The 22,734-nt window shown below is 34.0% G+C and overlaps 1 protein-coding gene across 11 annotated transcripts in view; it reads left to right on the top strand.

The window, feature by feature from the left end:
* The window catches only part of ZMYM4 (zinc finger MYM-type containing 4), a 163,838-nt gene that overhangs the window by 80,328 nt on the left and 60,776 nt on the right, over positions 1-22,734 (top strand). For 10 of the 11 annotated variants that reach the window (XR_006221198.1, XR_006221196.1, XR_006221199.1 and 7 more), the window contains 9 exons: positions 4,570-5,094; positions 6,815-6,876; positions 7,229-7,399; positions 11,733-11,795; positions 14,541-14,625; positions 14,861-15,116; positions 19,253-19,427; positions 19,723-19,935; positions 22,541-22,691. Coding sequence is in view for 6 of the 11 variants with exons in the window: in XM_042996448.1 (XP_042852382.1) it covers positions 4,570-5,094; positions 6,815-6,876; positions 7,229-7,399; positions 11,733-11,795; positions 14,541-14,625; positions 14,861-15,116; positions 19,253-19,427; positions 19,723-19,935; positions 22,541-22,691 (1,701 nt within the window). In the remaining 5 variants the exon portion in view is untranslated. The remainder of the gene's footprint in view (positions 1-4,569; positions 5,095-6,814; positions 6,877-7,228; positions 7,400-11,732; positions 11,796-14,540; positions 14,626-14,860; positions 15,117-19,252; positions 19,428-19,722; positions 19,936-22,540; positions 22,692-22,734) is intronic. The other variant, XM_042996449.1, reaches the window with a different exon arrangement.

Raw genomic sequence — 22,734 nt, forward strand, 5'->3', positions numbered from 1 at the left:
ATCCTGTTCACAGTGTCTAACAGCCAGGAGTCTTCCATGAGAAATTGGTACTTTCAAGGGTTTCACTAGCTACTGGGATCCCCGATAAATGCAGTGTCCTGCTTTGTTTTGTATATCTAGGCTTTGAGAAACAGGAGCTATTTCTTTTGTTTGATTAAATGGGCCTCAAGGATGAGGATTCTTGTCCAGTTGATTATTTATCTTTTAAAAAAATTGTTTTTAATGTTTATTATTTTTGAGAGAGAGAGAGCACAAGTAGGAGAGGGGCAGAGAGAGAGGGAGACACAGAATCTGAAGCAGGCTCCAGGCTCTGAGCTGTCAGCACAGAGCCCGACGTGGGGTCAAACTCATGGGCTGTGAGATCATGAGCTGAGCCAAAGTCGGAGGTTTAATCAACTGAGCCACCCAGGCACCCTGTTAATTATGTATCTTAATGTAACTAGCACTTACATTAAGATTTGTTCAGCCTGTATATTTCTTGTGGGATAACAAGCAAAATTTCATTTAAAAAATCTTTTAAGTTTATTTTTGAGAGAGAGCGAGTGAGGGAGGGGCAAAGAGAGAAAGGAGAGAAAGAGAATCCCAAGCAGACTCCACACTGACAGCATGGAGCCTGATGCAGGGCTAAAACTCATGAACTGCTGCATCATGACCTGAGCTGAAATCAAGAGTTGGACATTTACCCAGACGCTTGAGCAACTGAGCCACCTAAGCACCCCACTAGCAAAATTTCAAATTCAAATTGGATGCTTTGTTAGAAATTGCCGTCTCTGAAAAAGCTTTAAATCTCAAGTGCATTTTCAAATAAGGATAAAAAATTTGATTTCAATAAACAATAGATACATGTGCTTCAAAACTCAAAATATATAAAAAGTATGCTTTGAAAAGTTGTGTTTCTGTCTTCTAGCTACCCAGTTATGATTTTCATAGAAGATCAATGGAAGATATTTTTTATACTCATAAATTTTAAAAAATACATTAGTGATAGCCTAATGTATTTATTCTTTGTCACTTAGGTATTTTTTACTTAATTAACCTTGGAAATTCATATAAAGCTACCTCATTCTTTTTTTATAACTGCATAATGCTCTGTTGTAGGTATGTACTATAATTAATTTAGCCTCACTGATGAATAGATAGGCTGTTTCCAGACTTTGCTGCTGTAACTGTTCTTTTTTCATAGTTCCCTTGCAAGATTTAGAACTAATAAAATGCTGTATATTAACTATGGTTGAATTAAAAAATAAAAAGAATTTATATCTCTAGAATAAAATCTTAGAAGTTGAAATGCTGGCTCAAGAGGTATGTGTATTTAAAGTATCATAAATATCACTGTCTATTCTTTATTAGAGTTGTACCAGTTTATATTCCTACCAGTAGTATTTGACTGTAGCAGTTGGCGAACTTTTCTTCTTTCAAGGGCTAGAGTAAATATTTTAGGCTTTGCAGCTCACATATGGTCCATGTCACAAGTTCTTTTTTTTTTTTTTTTTTTTTTTGTATATATTTTTTGGCCTTGGGCCATAGTTCTGGCAGCTTTGGCCTGTAGCATGGCTGTCAGGCTGTTACCAAAACCTTTTGTCCTTACCAACCTGCTTGTGAACATGGTATCTCACTGCATTATTAATTTTCATTTCACTTATGAGCAAAGCTCATCCTTCATGTGTCCTTTCCTGGAATGTTTGTTCAAATCCTTTTCTTTTGTACATGTATTTGGTTGTTTGTATTTTTATTGAGGCATAAGAATCTTATCTGTATCCAAAATGACCCTTTGTGATATCAAATACAATAAAATCTTTTTAGCTGGTTAATCTCTAATCTCTGGTTTGGTTTGTGTCTTCTCTGTAGCAGTTTTTGGGTCACATTTGACCTGTTATTGTTTTACTCAATAAATTAGTCTTTTATTCTAGATTTTGTGTCATTTTTAGAAAGGCTTTTCCCAACTTTATTAAGACTTAAAAAGAATTTTTCCATATTTTTTATATTAGTGTTTTATTTTTTATGTTTAAACTTTGAAAACATCTGGAAATTATTTTGATAGGAGTTAAGGATCTACTTTTTCCAAGTGGCTAGCCTTTTCTCTCAATACCATATCCTGAATTTAAATGTAGAGGTTTTGAAAATTGCTTGCAATATTACTTTTTAGTGTTTACTTCTCATATACTGTAAAATTTAGATTAAGCTGCTGACCACATGAAAGGCGTATTCATTCATGAAACAGTTACTGATCATGTGCTGTATGGCCTGGTACTAAGGACGAAGTATTGTATAGAGAAGACTCTATCCCTGGCCTTTAGTTGCTTACAGTCTGGTAGATTTATCACACCATATGCATGTGTGTGTGCAACACCGTACACTTCTTTATTTATATTTTCTCCTTAACTTTCTATTACTGTAAGAATTTTCAAGTACATAGAACAATTGAAGGAATACTATATTGAATACTATAATGTAGTGCATGCTCTCTGATTCCTCCCTGCTGCTCTCTCTGTGTTATATATATACTATGTGAATGTAAGCTGTAGACATTCCTAAGATTTTAGCATCTATTGTTTGATTATTATTTAATTAAGTAAATGATGATTTTCTTGTTTTATTATTCTGTTTGTCTTTCTAGTTCTTGAGGAGGGGGAACCATAGCTATCTTTTTAATCATTTTATCCCTTGAACTTATCACAATGCTTAACCACAGAGTGGTTTCCTAATAAATATATGCTGAATGAATGAGTACTTTAGGCAGTAGGAAGCTGTGGAAGGATTTCAAGGGATATAATATAGAATGATTTATGGTTTAGAAAGATAATCTAGTGTCTTTCTGGAGGGGGGCAACTGGAGGAATGCTTTTATTTAGACTTTGTATCAATTAGGATTTGATTATAAGTAATCCAACTCAAACAAACTTAAACAAAAAGAGGAATTTATCCTGGATCATGGAATCCAGGGAATGACTTGAAGAACCAACCAGTCTCACGAACGGTTGATCTGAGCTTCAGGAACAAATAAAAACAAGGCTGTTGGTACCACCAATATTTTTAGTCTTTGCTTCATTCTGTGTTTTTATTAGGTTCAGTTTGCCTGCTCATGGATCAGTTAAATGTGGTTTAGGGGTAGGGTTTGTAAGAATATGATTGCTTCCTAGATGTCCATGTAGATTTAATTAGTACAGTGTCCACAGTAAGAGATGTGGAGTGTTAGAGTGGTGCCTTGTGGAGGAGATGGATTCGAGAGATATTAAGTAGGACAGTTTACAGAATTTGTCCAGAGGGAAAGAGAATTGGACTGATTTCTCTTTTCATGAGCAAACTGCTGGCTTGCTGATGCTGTTAATCAGGTGACGGAAATACAAGAAGAGTATGCTTGGAATGGGAACATGATGAACTTGGTTTTAAAAGTACTAAGTTGGAGATCCCTAGGGACTTATAGGAGCTTGTTGAATATGGAGATCTGAATCTTGGAAGAAAGTGCTTAGGAAATTCACAGCAATGGTGAAAGCTATGGTGGTGAGTAAAATAGTCTGAGTGTATAAAATAAGAGAATTGGAATATTGAGAGCATAAACAGAGGAAGAGGAATATGAAATAAATTAATAGACTAATTAGAAAGGTAGGGAGAAGTATAGTGTCAAAGAAACCAAAGGCCTTTTATCCAGGACATATATGCCACATAGGGATTGAAAAAAATCATTTGGATTTGACCATTAGGAAATCCTTGATGATCTTAATGAGAGCAGTTCCAATGAGAAGTTGGGACCCAGGTTGCATTAAGTTTGGAGGATTAATAACTGGGAGATGAAGTAGAAATAAACCGATGTAGACTTTTTTTCTAGAGGTTTGACTGTGAAGGGAAGGTGAAATGAGAGCTGGGAGGTTTTTTAAATTTTATTTTGGAATGGAAGAGATGTGAGCATTATAGTTTCAAACGGTAAATAGTTTTTAAGTTTTTTCTGGCTTGGATACATTTTATTCTTTATGTTTAAATATTTAGCATTGTAAACATTAACTACTGTGTTTATTAGAGTTAGTACAGAGATAGTGAGACTTTAAGAGCAGAGACCTGTGTTCTAATCTCAGTTCCCCAGAATAATCACTGTAGTAATTAAAATGAAGTTTTATATTCTCTTCTGTGTGTTAGTCACTGTGTTAATAGGCCTTTTATACATACTATCATTAATCCTCACCACAAATTAATCTCTAAGGTGAGTATTACACTGTTTTACAAATAAAGAAACCTGAGAGTTTACCTTTCAGGATCACATAGATTTTTAGCGATCATACTATGATTCCAGTACAGATATGTCTGTTTCTGAAGTTGGTACTCTTTTTTTCTGCATCACATTGCCTCCTTTCTAACCTCAAATAGCTTCTCAAGTTGTAGATCCCTATTTCCTCATCTGTCACATTAGGATAGTCCTATCACACCTATATCAAATTGCTCATTGAATGCTGTGGTATTATTATCTATATTTTGTTTGAAAAGAGAAATTATATATTTGGTTAAATACCAGACAGACCTTATAAATGTGGTCATCTTTAGCACTATCGTTTGTCTAAACAGTATTTTACTTTTTAAGGTGGTGGTATCATGGATACAGAAATGTCTGAAGATATAGACCACAACTTAACTCCTACCCTTGACAGCATGTCTTATGGAATGCCGAATCAAACAGGATCTGAAAATTCATTGCTGGATGAAGATGATTATTTTTTGAACTCTGGGGATCTTGCAGGAATTCCAGTCGTTGGTAGTGACAATGAGGATGAACAGGATTTTAGTTCAAAGGACAATCTTGTTTCTTCAATTCATACTGATGATAGCTTGGAAGTAGAGAGAAGAGTCACACAGCATGAATCAGACAATGAAAATGAAATACAGATTCAAAATAAATTAAAAAAAGACTTTCCTAAACAGTTTGATCAGGTTTCTGTCTTTAAATCAATACGGAAAGATTTTAGTCTAGTAAGAGAAAACAGCAAAGAGACATTTTCTGGAAAGGAGAAAAATAGAGACCTAACTTATCATGAACGTGAAAAACGGTTGGATAAACCCCATAAAGAGTTGGATTCAAGGTTGAAAAGCAGTTTTTTTGATAAAGCAGGTAATAATTGTTGGAATAGAGCCACAAAACACAATAAATAACTACGTACTGATAATAATATAGCTTTTATTCTGATTCTAAGCAAAATATGAACAGTTAAATTCATTGTAAGCTTGTCATTTTTCTTTTATCCTTGTTCTTTGCAGAGTGACTGAATTTCTCCCAGTAACTTTTGGTAATGGTAAAAATGATTGAAAAATAGTTCTAAACCTCATTTCTCCCTCCCCTGGTTGCAATATTTTGATGAGAAGGCAAGATACTCAAGTCACCTGCTCATTTTCTTTGGTTGAACATTGGAACCTCAAGTTGGATTTAACTTCTTTGTGCTGTAAGCACTAATTCAAACTGCTGTCCCACCAATTAGTCCAAATTAGGGAGGGTTTTTCTATTTGATAACATTTCTCTTTTATGTTCTAGAGGTTTCTTGAGGCCCTTCTTGAGCCTCTTTGCCCAGAGTACCCTATACTTTAGCTTCAGTTCCATTCTTAAATATGTCACATATTTTCTTGTTTCTTTGCCTTCTTTTACCTCTGCTGTTCCGTTTGTCTGCATGTCCTTTTCTTTCTTTGTATATATGCCTATAAAGTACTTCTTATCCAACAATGCCTAACACATAAACCTCTTCTACTCTGTAGTCATCTCTAACCTCTCTACCTGAAGAATGAATTGTTTCCTTCTCTATATTTACATAACATTTTGTTCATACCTCATTATTTATAGTACTTATAATACTTATTATACTTCTATATTTGTTTTGTTGTACCTACCAGTGTAGTTTATTGAGGGCCAGATTGTATCGTATTCATCTTTGCATTCTTAGGGCCTAACTTGGTGCAGTGAAAATAGTAATATTTCAATAAATGCTCAATAGATGTGAAGGAAAGCAAGGTGCCATATATCAACCCTTACATTTCTTCTGTCAATGCTGGAAAAATATAGTAGAAAGACTAGGTCAGTATTAAAAAGAGCAATTAATTTACATATCCATTATGTACCAGGCTGAACAGGGTATACTATATTTTTAAATATATATTATTAAATTTATATTTTTGATATCTCTATGGGGGATAAATTATGAGGGCATTTATGCCCAAGGAGCATAATGTCTAATAGTAGAAGGGAAAAGTCAAGTAGTAGAAGTATCAATGACCGGTTAAATAGTGTAAGATTTAATTTATAATTAAATACAGTGGTAGAAGAATTTGTCATAGGCCATATAAGAAGATTTCTTTCAGGTAACTGAAACAGTGTATTTTAGGTATTATTAGAAAAGAGCTGCTTTTTAACTCAGTGGCCAGGGAAGGTTTATAGAGGAGAGGTGAATTTTGAACTGAGCAGAATCAGAAGTCTGTATAGAGATAGATAGATAGATAGATAGATAGATAGATAGATAGATAGATAGATAGAGGGATCTTGGAATGATATAAGCAGAAATGGGGAGGAACAAACACAAGTAATTTGCAGAGTATAGTGAATAAGGTAACCACATTATTTAGGTTTGAGCGAGGAAATGTGTAAGGTGAGGCTAAAAGGAAAGTGGGGCTAGACTTTTGTTTGAGTGAAACTATCTTTTGGGTATTTTTGGGGACCCATTTCACTCTAATAAGCATCTTTATTTGACAAGAGAGGTGATTATCGAATGATAGCTTTTTAGGTCACTCTTTATAAGATTTGTTATTCATATACATGTGTTTGTTTTGTTTTTTTTTTCTTTCAATAGCTAATCAAGTTGAAGAAACATTACATACCCATTTACCACAAACCCCAGAAACAAACTTTAGGGTAAGTTTTCAGTGTGTATGCAGACTGCTGTAACTGTGGCAAGTGTCAAAGTTTTCTCTGTGTCATTTTCTAAACTGTAACTATATGTGTTAGGTAGAGCACGGATTGTTTTTTTAATTTGCTTTATTATTTGGTAAGGACATCTTTGAAGATGTTCTGAGAAGCCTCAGCTCTTAGTTTCTTTATTTGTATTTGATATTTAGACATAGACCAATTTACTTTTAGGCATAGGGACTCTAATGCGTATCCATAGAGTTCTTCATTTCCAGTGAGCTTATCTTTGGGTGTTAACACCTGAAGAGGAGTAATCTTTAAATCTGAATATTTATTAATACTTTATATTGTGTTTTAGGATTCCAGCTATCCATTTGCCAATAAAGAATCCATTGGTTCGGAACTGGGGAATTCCTTTGCATCAAATATTAGAATTAAAGAAGAACCTTTGGATGATGAGTATGACAAAGCAATGGCACCACAGCAGGGACTACTAGACAAAATTAAAGATGAACCTGACAATGCTCAAGTAAACATTTCACCTTTACTTTCCCCCCCTTCTTTTCTGTTCCACACGTGAATTCTTCATTTGAGAGAGGAAATTCTTGATTAAGAAGTCAAGTAGTTTGTTGACAGTGTGAGAGGAGACTTCATGAAGGTTAAGGCAATTTGAATTATCTTCTGAGAGTAATGCTAAGGAATCAAGAGTTACATGAAACTTCTCCTGAATAGTAATTTAGGCTTTTAATCCTCTTTGTTCCTTAATGTCACTGTTCTATGATTTTTACAATTTCAGTGCAGGATTAGGGAAGGGGAGTCTTCAAGGATTTGAGATTGATGCAGCAGACATGGCTGAAGGTTTATGGTTTTTATGAGTTTATGTTGTGATTGAGTTTATACAAGGTAGTAAGCCTTGCGCAATTACTGATAATGAAGTACACACCGTGTGTGGATTTAAGTTTCTTGGGGGAGGAAGTAATGGACAGGTTATCTTTGAAAGGGTTAATTGATTGAAGAACTAGTTCATTTGATCAATGGGTAGAAGGTAAAGGAGGCTTTGATGGGTGAAATGGGATTCCAAATTTGAGATCTGTAATTAATAGGGAGGACCCAGCTCTGCTATTGAAGATTGCTCTGGAGGAAAAATTTACAGAGATCCTGTAACTGAAGTTCTGAAATCAGTGAAGATATCTAAGCAGTTAATGACATTACAGTAGTTGGGATGTAAGAAAAAAGTTATGTGCTGTAATAATTTTGGAGTGTATGAAGGGAACTGAGGGATGAATACACAAAATCAGTTATTTGAGGGTGGTCTATGTTTTATACAAAGGGCATGAATTCAGAGGCTGAGAAGTAAAGATACCATGAATTAGCTATTTCTCGACATGATAGTTGATCTAAAGACAGGTTCCCTTTCCATATGTTTCTATTATTTTGGGGAGCTGAATGTGTGAGACTTCTGTGGAAGAGATTTTTTTATTCATATGTCTCTGAGCACGGTTTCCCAACTTTGGCACTATTGACATTTTGGTCCAGATAATTCTTTGTTGTGAGGGGCTGTCCTATGCAGTGTAGTACATTTGTTTAGCAATATCCTTGGCCTCCACCTACTTGGTACCAATAGTATCTCCACCCCACCCCCCCAAGTGTCTGCAGACATTGCCATACATCCCCTGGTGGGTGGGCAAAATTGTCTGCTGTTGAGAACCACTGTTTTACAATAAGGAGATGTAAGAATAGATGTTTTGTATGAGTCACATTGATGTTCAGTTAATTTCTTGGTGCTCAGTGGAAGGTAGCAGTATAGAGTAGTGATGATAAAGCTGTAGGAACTGGATGGTTATGAGTATGAAGGTAACAAAGAAGATGGCAGAGCAGGAATATGAAAATAGTTAAATACAAGGTAGATTGAAAGCATGTTAACAGAAGCAGGCAAAATGGAGATCTTGGTTATTGGTATTAGGGATAAAGAAATACCTTGGTAACCTAGGGAAAGTTCATGCCTCAGAAGACTACAAACACATCCGTATACAGGGAAGATTTCCTGTCTCTTTACATGCCCCAGTGTGGACATGGGACATTCATAAGAAATCATAATCCTGGCAGGGATCCAAAAGCATTACTTTCTCTCTCAGTAGCACTTCCTTTAGGATGAAAAGGCAGTTATAGCAAAGACCAAATACCTTGGGGGAAGGGGAGCATCAGGAAGGATAATTTATATTACTTTTTTGAAAGCAATCAGCAATTCCAGTGGTTGGGGGATACCAATAGGATGGAATTGTCATAAACAACTACATGTTTATATACTATTGAAAGTGTAATATGTTATAAAATGCTGATTATGAAGTTTCATCATGATTTTGGGGAAGAAATTCCTCAAAAGTTTCAGCACTTGATTGATTGGACTCTTGAGAACCAAGCAGGAATGTGTATAGGTCCTGGGCGTACAGTCCAGAGACATTCTTTACCCTGACCCTACAACGGGGCAGTCCGAGCGCGTGAGTAGATAAAGCTAGGTTTTTCAAAACAAAACAAAACAAAACAAAATGTTTATTTATTATTATGAGACAGAGAGAGACAGAGCATGAGCATGGGAGGGGCAGAGAGAGGAGGAGACACAGAATCCGAAGCAGGCTCCAGGCTCTGAGCTGTCAGCACAGAGCCCGACCTGGGGCTTGAACTCACAAACTTCGAGATCATGACCTGAGCCGAAGTCGGACACTTAACCGACTGAGCCACCCAGGTGCCCTGATAAAGTTAGGTTTTCTCTGAGAAATCCTTTCTATTGTATCAGCCACACCAATTCTGTAGGATCAGACCTTTTCATAATTCTTCTAGATATCCCTCTGGGCAACTTATGTTAGACACAGATACCTGGTCTTTCTTTTCTTTTCCCTCATCTTTCCTTCCTGTTCCCTTTCCCTTCCCCTTTCCCTCCCCACTTCCTCTCCTTCATTGCCCTCTTCCTTTAGGTATTTCTCTCCCGTGACCATTGGAAATTGGTATTCTTTGCTGTTCAGTACTGCCTAATGCTTTCACTCTTACATTTCCCATAGACTGGTGAAAGGAGTCCTAGTATTATTTTAACAGTTTCTAAAACAGTACTATTAACCTAACTCTCTTAAAATACTGATAGGTTTTACAGTTGTGGTCAGGCTTTACTTTTGACTGTCAGTTACCAGTAGTAACTTTTGTCATGATTTAATAAGATCATAGCTTTAGTTCATGGCACCTTATCAAAACCTCCTTTGGCTTTTCTCTTTGCTTAACTTGTAATTTTACTTTCAGCTCACTTCCCAATTCTCCTTTTTACACAATTCATTTTGGTCTTAATTTCTTTACTTTCCATACTTGCTCTACTTTCCAAATCACCTGGGGTGCTGAAATGTGTGTATATGTTTTTAAAGACTCAACCCATTTGTTCTTGATTATTTCATCAGTTAATGATTTTCTGGGGTCACCAGTTGTCATCCTCCTACCTCTGTTATCAGCATAATATCATTTGGTCTTGCAGTTTCATTTCTTTATTCAGATCCTTCCTGCATGTGACTATATTTTCTGTAGTGTTTTATAGGTACAGTGTACCTATACAGTGTGTAGTGTGTTGCCTCATCTTTCTGTATAAGAAGGCCATAGTAGGTGGTATTAACTCCATTTGTAGATGAGGGAACTGAAGTTCATAAAGGTTGGAAGGAACCATTATGGGGCCATAATGAAGGTCATTTTATTATTATCCTAACAATCTTTATATAAATAAAAGTTGTTTAATGTTTAAAACTGCCTGGAGAAGGTTTTTTAAAATAGAAAATTTAAAGAGCCAGAGACCCTATTTTTGCTTTTCCCCTTTTCTATTGGTTCTAAAAATTGGAAATTCAGTGAATACTACATTAACGTCATGATTTTTTTTCTTTTCTTTTTCCTCTTATTAAAAGAGCTAATTTTATCTCTTGTTAAAGTAAATGGATTATGATGGGAAAGCAAATAAATTTTCACAATAGTGAGTCATAGAGTTTTAGAAAGTAGAATGCAGTAATTAAATGCTGGGCTTTTTTAAGGTATATCAGATTAACTTGGCTATAGGTACTGGGTTCTTCATTTCTAAAATACTGTCTTGGGATACGGATACAATTCTTCCTTTATGGTAAACAAAGGGAAGGTAAAGCTATTGGTAAAGGATTTTTTTGTTTTGTTTTGATAACCTGTTTTTCTCCTTCTGAAAGCTTTTGAAGCCATCAGATTTTCGCTTGTTATTAGTCATTGTTTATAATTAAATATTTGTAAAGTTAGTCATCTTTAGGGGGATACTAACATAAACATGATTCTGCCTTGAAGGCGTTGTGCGGTCTATAAGTAGAGTACTTAAGGTACACTTATTTTACTATGGTATATAAGTAATATGTACTTGAGGCTTAAGAAACGTATCAGAAGTTTGGAATAATTGTCATGAACAGTGAAAAAGAAAGAGCTGACTGGAGACCATTAAAGTATGTCAATAAGTATTGATTTTTTCGGGAGTTTTCTGAGATTAAAAAAAGTTTTTTTTACTTGAAATTTGCTTTAATATACTATATAATGTAGGAATGTCAGGATGAGCCAATGTTAGGAAATCTTTTAATACATAATTTCAACTGGTCAAATAAGACTGTTTGGATAGATAGATGCAGAAAGACATCTCATGTAATTTACTGTGCATTTCTTGTAATAGATACTCTCTTGGTCATGGTAAGGAAATATCTACTTCAGATCAATAACAATCATTGAATTTAAGAGTAAAATGATGGAAACCTGTTAATAATTACTAAAAGAACACAAATTACTGATGTCAGCATTATTATTTAACTCTTGTTGGATTTTCGACCCAGTACATGTTAAAGAAATTAGAAGAAATAATGGAAAAGGGGAGACAAAATTGTCATCGTTTACTGGTAAGGATCTTTATTAGAGAATTAATAGAGTTCATGAAAGTATAGTGGAGTAGCTAGTTGAATTTTAGTTATATGAAAGATAGCAATATTTCTGTAAATCACTTGTTTCTCAGAGAATATGATGAATATATTTGGTATTCCCCTTGGCAAAGCAATTAGAAAGTACTTATGTCAGGTGAAAGACAATTTGATAGAATGGAGAGACTTTTAAAAAAATGTAAGATATTAGTTATTCCTAAATTAAGATACAGTTTTGATACAGTTCTGATGACAATATCAGTAGGTTCTAATGTTTTGAAGAATAGGCATCCACACAAACATTCGACATGTGTTCTAAAAATATAGGTTGATAGTGGTGGACTATTGTATAAATGGTTAAACCTCTCATGATTACATTTATTAGGATAGTGTGATATCCTAAAAATAGGCTGGCTCAGTTGGTGGAGCATTCGACTCTTGATCTTGGGGCCTTGAGTTTGGGCCCCATGCTGGGGGTAGAGTTTATTTAAAAAAAAAAAAAATACGGCTGATAATGATACAGAATAGATTGCCACAAAAGAGACATTTTCAAAGCAATCTGATCTGTTAACAGTGAATGGAAGGAATTCACTAGTTACTCAGAGAAAGAAAAAGAAGACTAGCCCTTTAAACATCAAAATAAATAAATTCCAGATGGATTAAATTAGGGATTGGGCAAATTAGCAGCAGCATGCCAAATCCAGCCTGCTTTCTGTGTTTTCTGTTTTGTTTTTGTTTTTCTGCACACTGTTTTTGTAAATGAAGTTTTATTGGATCATTGCCACATTCATTTCATTTACATATTACCTATGGGTGTTTCTGCTCTACCAGGACAGAGTTGAGTAGTTGTGGTAGTATGGCCTCCAAAATAAAAAAATATTTAGTATCTGGCCCTTTGCAGATAAAGTTTGCTGACCTCTGGATGAAAGGACTGTTTTAGAAACAATGAAACCATTTTCTTAGTGTTTTCTTTTGGAAGTAGAACTTTATAAGAATCGAAGGAGTCACAAAGGTAAAAACTAGATTTTTGGCATAGAAATGGAAACTTTATAAAAAGTTTTAAAAGTACATATTGAGGAAATGTTAATAACATGCTGTACAGGGTTAATATTGTTATATTATAATGCTTTTTTGTAAGTGGATATTACAAAAAGAATTGCAGATTGAAATGAAATAGTAGTGGGGAAAGACTTTTCAATGGCTTTTCACAAATTGCTAGAATAAATCTAATCAGAAGTTTAAAAACAACAACCTGTCATTGTGTATCAAGAACATTTACTGTGTGCCTTTTTACCTAGTAATTTCACTTCAAGAATCCTTTCCTTAGAAGATAATGCTAAGTATGAGAGTATGAATATTCACTTAAGATATTCATCATGGCATTTCTAATTATACCAAATGTGAGGAAACAAAAGGACTGACTGACATTGGGTTATGGTCATATAATCTCAGTGTTATGCAGGGCCATCAAATTGGAGACTGAGGCCAAAGGAAAAATCAGTAATACTGATCCTGTCTTTATTTATTTAAGTTTTGTTATTTTGTTCATGGATTTTGCATTTTTTGATTTTTAAAAATGCCGCATTGAAACACTAATTTATCTTGATTACTGAGATTTTTGGTACCTTAACTTTGTGCCTGAGGCAAATGCCTCACTCACCCTATCCCAGTCCGATCCCTGTGTAATCTGGTATATCTATTAAATAATACACATCTATCAGTACTTCTCAAACTTGAGTAATGTACCAGATACCTCTTAACCACAAAAAAAGGGGGATATTTTGGAGTTGCCTGAGAATTCCAAGAATAAGAGATCTGCTGGGGTTTCGCAGATTTCAGTGTGATAAGCAATTAATTAAAATAAAAGTTAAATCTGGCACTTAGAGTTTTCACAGTGCAATAATAGAATTGTTAAAGCAAATAACAGCACTGAAAACTTGTAGTATAACTCAGTTATATGTGGTTATTCATGACTAAAAATAAGTTTACATTCACCAAAAAAGTCATTGAAATAGATGCAGTTTTTAAAAATATTCTCTTAGAATTCTCAGACTCCCTACAGTACATCTGTAGACCTCAGGGATTCTTGGACTCCAACTTAAAAAACACGGACATTTAGCCACTTGAAGTGATTTTGGAGTAAAATGTAATAATATGCAAATGTTTCACTGACTCAAGTGATCAAGAAATTATTTTACTAGAATGATATATTCAGTTTAATTACAACTATGTAGAGAAATAAAATCTCTGACTACAGGAGGGGAAAAGACTGGAAAGAAATATACCAAGAGAAAATGGTGGTTGTTTTGGTGTGATAGAAATATGAATAGAATTTTTCCTTATTTCTGCTTGTCTAAATTTTGTATAGTTTTACAATACAAAATATAGTTTGTGTATTACTTTTATAATAGATAAACAGCAACTTAAAATACTGTAATAATAATTGTCAAAAATAAATATCTGGTAGTGCTACAAGGCTAGTTGGGTAGCTTCCTTCATTTTTTTTTTGTTTGTTTCTTTCTCAGCATATACAAACCTATTATACCCTTATTGCAATTATAGTTTGCTTGCTATTATTTCTTATTAATGGTAATGTAGTATAAATTCCCCTCCCCACCCTCCCACCCATGTAGCCAAAACAAAACTTATTGAATGTCTGGATTTCTTTAGATATTTTATATTTATTCTTTTCTCTAAGTATTTATTTATTTATTTTCTTTTTTAAAGGAGTATAGTCATGGCCAACAGCAAAAAACTCAAGAAGGGGAACTGAAAATTAGTGCTGTGTTTTCAGTCAGTGGCAGTCCTCTTGGTAAGAAACAGAATTGAGTAAATGAATCATGTTTATTTATTCTGACCAGTATGAGTGAGAGGAAGTATCTACTTGTATTAGTAAGCTAGGCAGTTCTCTGCTCATTTAGAATGGCTGTCATTTATATTGGATAATTAGTTTGGGGTTTCAAGACTGGTTATGGAAGAGGAAGAAAGGATATATACATAAAATTCATGATGAAAAGTAAAACATTTTTCTTTTAATTTTTTTTAAGCTCCACAGTTGACTACTGGCTTTCAGCCTTCACTGGCGTCATCTGGCATGAATAAAATGCTTCCTTCAGTTCCAGCCACAGCTGTTCGAGTTTCCTGTTCTGGTTGTAAAAAAATTCTCCAGAAGGGGCAAACTGCTTACCAGAGGAAGGGGTCGACTCAGCTCTTCTGTTCTACACTGTGCCTCACTGGATATACAGTTCCACCTGCCCGCCCACCACCTCCTCCCACCAAGAAAACTTGTTCAAGTTGCTCAAAGTATAGCAGAATTCTAAATTATCTTCTGTTTCCTTTTAAAACACTTCATTCTTATCTGTGTATTGTTTAGTTTTCTACATTTCCATATTTTTTGGTAATTGCCACAGTATGTTGTTGCTTTCAGTTTTTCTGGATCCTAGGTGCTCAGCTTATTTGAATTATAAATAATATGCCTTTTATATATATTGAGATGTTTTTGAAACCAGCCTTTCCATCCATGTTAGTTGAGATGCTTCATAAAACAAAAACTACACCAGTTAGGTCATATAATACCACAATATTTTATTTGTAGGTAATAGATACTGAAATCCAAAAATATTTAAAGTTATGTATCCTGTTATCTAATTGGAATTCATTTAATACCTTTCTTATCTTTAAAAGTACTCCAGTGTAAAAAAAAAGAAAAAAGGACTCCAATATATATTTTTATCTTCTCAATATCTCTGAACTGCCTCAGAGGTACCATTTCAGTGTTTAATATCAAAAGACTATGACCTTAGACCTTGATGAGATCATCCTGATATATTTGAAGAATATGAACTAATTTTGGCTGATTTGGTAAGGTGATTGTTAAAACTGTTTAAATAGGTCAGAAAAAGATGAATAATGCTCTCATTCTGAAACACTTTGGCCTGTTATTAAACTGTTCAAACCATGATTTATTAGTTTAGATATTTGTGTTTATAGTGCCTTACGTGGATCCTTCCCTTTCTCTGGAAAGGGAAAAAAGATGCTCCCTCTTCTGGTTTAAATGGAAAAAGGCATTTTAGAGACTTGAAAGAAATTTGAATGTGGTTAGAAGTCTTTTTGGAAGTTATGTGGGCTTCCCTTTATGTTTCATGTTTGATTTAGCAAAAATAGATTTCTTTATTTGTACTGTTTGAATTATAAAGCATGCTTTTGAAAGTGTGTACCTCTTTTCTATATTCTAGTATATTCATCATCAGATTCTAAGATTAAGTCAACTTGAAAATTATATTTATAGGTTTTTTTTTTCCTTTTTTTCTGTTTTGCCATGAGACAATTTCATATAACTTCCTTTTATGCTTCTTTATTTAATTCTACGTTAGTGATAGGCACTTTCTGAAATTTTGATGTTATTTCTTCTTTCATAATAATAGCCCTAGATAGTTCAGAGATGTTATCAGTGAATTTCAAAATGACCTTAGAAAACTCACAGAAGGGGTTTTTGTTTTTTTTGTTTTGTTTTTTATTTATTTTGAGAGAGACAGTGTGAGCAGGGGGAGGCAGAGAGAGAGAGAATCCCAAGCAGCGTCTGCACTGTCAGTGGGTAGCCCAATGCAGGGTGCAAACCCATGAACCAAACCATGAAATCATGACCTAAGCCGAAATCAAGAGTTGGATGCTTAACTGATTGAGCCACCCAGGCATCCCAGAAACCCATAGAAGTTTTAAGATGTGTGCCCTCTTTCTTTGTTTTTAAATTCTTGTGCATACATATTTTTATTTTAGGTCATTTTTACCTACATATCATATCTTACCTATCTTGATCTTACGTAGTTTGGTTATCCTTTAAGATTGCATTTCTCTTTTGTTATGTTTGGTCTTATCCATAAATCTTCCATTTTTTCATCCTGTCATTTCTTGATTCTTAACTGTTCTACCTCTATTCACGTATTCTATTATCCTTTTTTGTTTTTTTTTTTTAAATCCCTCGTTCTTTTCCATTTGCCTCTTACTGTCCTTTCAGGTACTCCTTACCTGCCTGATCTTCTCCATTTTCTTTCTTTTCTCCCCTTCTCATTTTACAGGATATCTTTTCTATTGTTGCTCAGTCCTCAACCACTGATCAGTCTTGTTTTTCCTTGCATTTTGTTTTATTCCTGAACTACTCTTTTATCTCTTTTTTACCACTTAACCATTCCTCCCCTTGTTTTCCTCTTACACAGTCAGACTGCAGAAGTTTAGGATGGTCTGATTTATCTGACTATAATATTGTTGAGTTGGATCATACCTTAAGTATAAGGAAATTGGATTCAAAGAAATTAAAAGATTTCCTCTGTGTCACATAGCTGGTTAATTTGGGCACATGCGTCGCCTGCCCCTGCCACTCCATATAATCAAACAGGTTTAATTTGTAAATTAATCCCTTGAAGGAGCCCAAGAAGGATTTCAATTTAATTTGAATGGGTGGAGCTAGAAAAGATTTCCATCCTGATAGCCACTGCTATTTTTATAGACCAGTAGAGATATAGCAGCAGCACTTAGGTTGATTAAAAAAAAAACAAAAAAAAAACAACACCTCATTAGCTGTTTGAAGTACGTTTTATTTTTCTTAATGTTTTATTAACCATATTTCTTAGCATCTTGAATTTAACCTAAATTCTGAATATATTTTAGCTAATCATCATTTAATTTTCAGGTTTCCTTAGTAATAAGGACCTAATGCTTAGTTTTTAAAAATCTGTTTCAAAATCCTACTTAGAAGAGGTAATTTGGAGGGTAATTTTTTTAATACTGTTAGATAAAATTACTTGATACAATGATAGAGAAGTAACTATTTTGGGATTGTCTGTATCATTTCTGAATTTTTACTGTTTGGAATCAGATAAAATCTATGATAAGATGTAATGTAGTTGGATGCTAAGCATACTAAGGCGAGTGAGAAATACCTGCTTTTATACTCTATTGCTTTGATCAATGCTGCTCCCCAATTCTTATTTCCTTAACCTTCTGGAAAACTCCTATTTAAGACATAGCAAAAATAGCCTTTCATGTTACATATTGTCTGAAATAATTGTTTCTTCATTTCTCTTTCTGTTGTGCATTATATTTTTTCATAATTAGTTCACTTTTGTATTTTAAGAATGCTTCTGTTATGGCATTTTATGTCATTTGTTTGTCTGTCCCAATATGGTGTGAGCGCCTTTAGTGCATGCTTGTACCATATTTTTATACAGGATGTAGCTAGTGGCTGGCTCAATATAAGTGCTCAGTAAATACCCCTGTAAATGAAATATATTAAAATCTACTTAAAAAATAACTGTGAAGGCAAAAAAAAAAAAAAAAAAAAAATGCAGAAACTAGAGGTGCCTGGAGCTACTAAGTATAGAAGATGAGGTATGAAGTTATACATTACAGCATATGAGGTGTTCCTGGTGATGATTCCCATTATGTTTACTATTATCTTCTATTGAATCAGAGATACTTGTCATCTTTTCTAAAAAGTGCTCTATTTGTATAATTTAAGTTGCAAGAATGAATATAATGGCTTATATACTATTATGTGTATGTGTATTCATGAGAGAGAGACACTATTTGGAAAATTTCATCAAGGCATTGTTTTCCCATTGGCTTTTAAAATGCTTTACGCTTAAACTATCTGATAAACTACTATTTAGGAACAGTGGTTTAGGGGTAAGATAAAGGGTGGAGTGGTAGGGAGCCTTAAAAGGTTTTAATATTCATTGCCTTTGCTACTAATACTTGTAAATTAAATTATTTAGATATGGAAATACTCTATTTTGTACAACCATGCTAGAATATACACTGTGTAGCTTGAAATATACTTTTACTTTCATTCATTCATTCATTCATTCATTCATTCATTCATTCATTCAAGGTTTTATTTAAATAATCTCTACACCCAATGTGGGTCTTGAACTCACAACCCTGAGATCAAGAGTTGCATGCTGTACTGACTGAGCCAGCCAGGCGGCCCTGTATTTTTACTCTTAAATGATAGTGTTTTATTTTTTTTCTTTTTTGATTTTTCAAGTATATGTAAAATTAAAAATAGTTTTAATTATTTTTAAAGAGTATCTTGAAAATATAGAAGAGCCTAAAAAAGAAAATTCCTATCTCTTATAATCCCACCTACTAGAGATAATGAATGATAACTGTTTGATGTGTAGTCTGTTAGTCTTAAAATATAGTATATTAATCCTCACAACAGTTCTATGAAATAAATCATGTGTTAGAAGTTCTGTTTTATGGAATAGAACTTAAGGATCAGAGCAATTTATCAGTTTATCCAGGAAAACTGAGGCTTTCTCATTTAAGTAACAGTGTCCTTTCCATACACCCGTAATGGCCTCTGTGTTACTTATTAACTCACAAAAAAGGAAAAATACAAATGATACTGTGGCTTATTTTATCTTTGTTATCATTTTTAGAGACATTTTAAATCCAAAGGATGTGATCAGTGCCCAGTTTGAAAATACCACAGCTAGTAAAGATTTTTGCAGTCAGTCATGTCTGTCGACATACGAACTGAAAAGGAAACCTGTTGTCACCATAAATACGAATAGCATTTCAACCAAATGCAGCATGTGTCAGAAGAATGCTGTTGTAAGTCATCTTTTTACTTTATTGGGGTGTGGGGGGGGGAATCTAATGTTTGTGCTTAAAACAGATTTTTTTTTTTTAATGTTTATTTCTTTTGAGAGAGAGAGAGGGAGACAGAGAATCTCAATCAGGCTCCGTGCTGTCAGCCCAGAGCCCGATGAGGGGCTTGATCCCATGAGCTTATGACCTGAGCCAATACCAAGAGTCAGACGTTCAGCCTATTGAGCCATCCAGGCACCCCAAGAACAGCCTTTGATGGTCTGTGCTTGTGATTTGTTTGTTGTTTTTTAATTCCTAGATTCGACATGAAGTTAATTACCAGAATGTGGTACATAAACTTTGCAGTGATGCCTGCTTCTCTAAGTTTCGCTCTGCCAACAACCTCACCATGAACTGTTGTGAGAACTGTGGGGGCTACTGCTACAGTGGCTCTGGGCAGTGCCACGTGCTTCAGATAGAGGGCCAGTCTAAGAAGTTCTGTAGTTCAGCATGTATCACGGCGTATAAGCAGGTACATGACTGTATCTAACCCCAATGTCTTTGTTCATTTCAGGAGGACCTACGTTTTTTGGTAGTACTTACTTATGAAAATGCCGCAGAAATACTGAGATCTTATTATTAGCTTAATTGATGTACTTTACATATAAATAGGATCTGTCAAATGAATGTGTATTAAAAACCCGGTTATAGAGTTTTGTAAGTAGCATATTTCTCTTCATGCATTTGAAATACATGCTTCTGGGCATGACATTTTTATTTCAAATATGATTCATGTTTTTGAATAATATTTTGAAAATACATAAAGAAGAAAAATAATGCATTTCCCAGAGATACCCAGTCTTATCTTTTTGGTGTGTAGCCTTCTTTGAAATATATTTGGTTTGCATATAATATACTTTTTTATTGGACAAGGTAACGTCCAGGTTACGTACATATTCTTGAATCAGATCCATATAGTTGAAATTGCATTTCAGAAATTGAAAATCTTACCATTAATTTGTTTATAAGGGTTTTTCCCTTTCTTCATGAAATACGAAAAAAATAAATGTAGGTCATATATTATTTTGTGAATAGATGAGGCTTATAGAAGATGAATTGAATGAAATCTGTATAACAAATACAGCTTCATTTTTACCATATTTGTAATTTGTTAGCAAATTTTGATCAATAATTAGATTTTAGAATTCATAAATCCAAAGATATGATAATCTTTTTTTTTTTATTTTACAATGCCTTTCTTTTGTAGCATGATAGCTGATCATTCTTTTTCTTAAAATAGTGACTTTTTATACAGTCTACCAACATTCATGAATGTAATAATGTCAATTGAGAAATTCCTTTTAAATTCTTAATACTTTGCAGTGATTTTGGAATTTTAAACATTATATGGTATTTCCTTTTATTTCTTGTTATTATTCAAGTACATTAAAGGGGCTTAGCTTTACTATTTATTCCTTCCTTTAGAAACTCCTTGTTTTTGCTTTCACAGGGGATAAAAAAAGCCAATATCTTCATGAGTTTATCCTTGTTCAAAAGACTGTTTTCCTGATAACTGTTTCAAGTACTAAAAGTTACTTGGATTCAGTCTATTCAAAGATGGTTTATATTCCACAAGAGAAGGAGAAATAGGTTGAATCATCTTAATTTTAATTTATTTACTATATTTAATTTAGCCATTACTTATTAAATTTCTCACATATTGATATGTACTGTGGTACAGAGAAAGAATTTGATTTAGAAGTAAAGCATATCTCAGTTTGATATCTTGATTCTCTATTCAAATAGAATTTTACCTTGGATAAACAGTTAAACTCTCTGGGTATAATTTTTCTTATCTGTGAATGGGTATTATACTACTACTGTCACTGGGATGTTATTAGGATTATGTGAAGGAAGAATGGGAAAGCACCTAGTATAGAACCTGGCATGTTGAAAATGGTCGTATCTGTTGTTTTGTTTTTTTCCTTATATATAATTCATTCAACAAACATTAGATGCGATTCCTGCTTTGAAGGGCTCCATGTCTCCTAAGGGAGATAAACATAAAACTGAGTAGAGATGCTATGGTGGAAGTATTATGGTGTTCAGTGGGGCACAGAGGAAACATGGTCAGTTCTAGTTGGTAGGACAGGATGAGACTATCAGCAAAACTTCACAGAGATAATGGATGCTGGATATACTTTACATGTTATCTTGAATGTATGATATACTAGTAGTATTTAGTATTACTGGCTGCTGAATCCCTAATTAAAAAAAATTTTTTTTAATGTTTATTTTTGAGAGAGAGACAGTGTTGAGTGGGGGAAAGGCAGAGAGAGAAGGAGACGCAGAAGCAGGCTCCAGGCTCTGAGCTGTCAGCACAGTGCTCGACACGGGGCTCGAACTCACGAGCCGTGAGATCATGACCTGAGCTGAAGTCGGACGACGCTCAACTCACTGAGCCACCCAGGCGCCCCTGCTGAATCCCTATTTTAGCGCAAACTTAAGATAATAGACTGTTCGATTGCTTATATTTGAAAATTTGTGATATCCAAGGTTTGCTCCCACTTTATTGCTTACTTGCTTTATTGCTTTGTGTGCTTTGTTGTTGTTAGTGATAGAATAGTTGGCAGTGACTTTCCTAATAAGTTTATTAATTTTATTGAATTCACATTTTATTGCCACATATAGCACCTTTTGTAGGGGGGTTCTTCTAATTTTTAGCATAGTGTAAGAGCATGAATTCCCTGTTTGTAATTTTCTAAAAATACTATTTTTAAAACTATAGTTACAATCAATTAGTAGATTCCCAAACTAATTGCTAGATTGCGTTCAGCATTATTTTTTAATGAGATAGAATATATGGAAAATATAAAAATGCATCACATGTTATCATGATTTATATTGTTTTATGAAACTTTTCAGTTTTATATACATGTATAATACACAAACACAAAAGTTCAGAAGTATGTACTGGGTCACTTTGTAAAATTTATTTCTTACTGAGGATTGTAATCATAAAAGTTTGAAAGCCACTAATTTAAAATATTTCAACAGTGTTAAGTATAAACATTTCAAAGAATTATGCTTTTACTTATCATTTGGTAAAAATGAATGTTATTTTATTCTCTTAATAGAAATCAGCCAAAATTACACCATGTGCGCTTTGCAAATCATTGAGATCCTCAGCAGAAATGATTGAAAATACCAATAGCTTGGGAAAGACAGAGCTTTTCTGTTCTGTTAATTGCTTATCTGCTTACAGAGTTAAAATGGTTACTTCTGCAGGTAATACTGGTTTCATAAACTATATAAATATAATAGTTGACAA

The sequence above is a fragment of the Panthera tigris genome, chromosome C1 (genome assembly GCF_018350195.1).
Source record: "Panthera tigris isolate Pti1 chromosome C1, P.tigris_Pti1_mat1.1, whole genome shotgun sequence".
Lineage (NCBI taxonomy): Eukaryota > Metazoa > Chordata > Mammalia > Carnivora > Felidae > Panthera > Panthera tigris.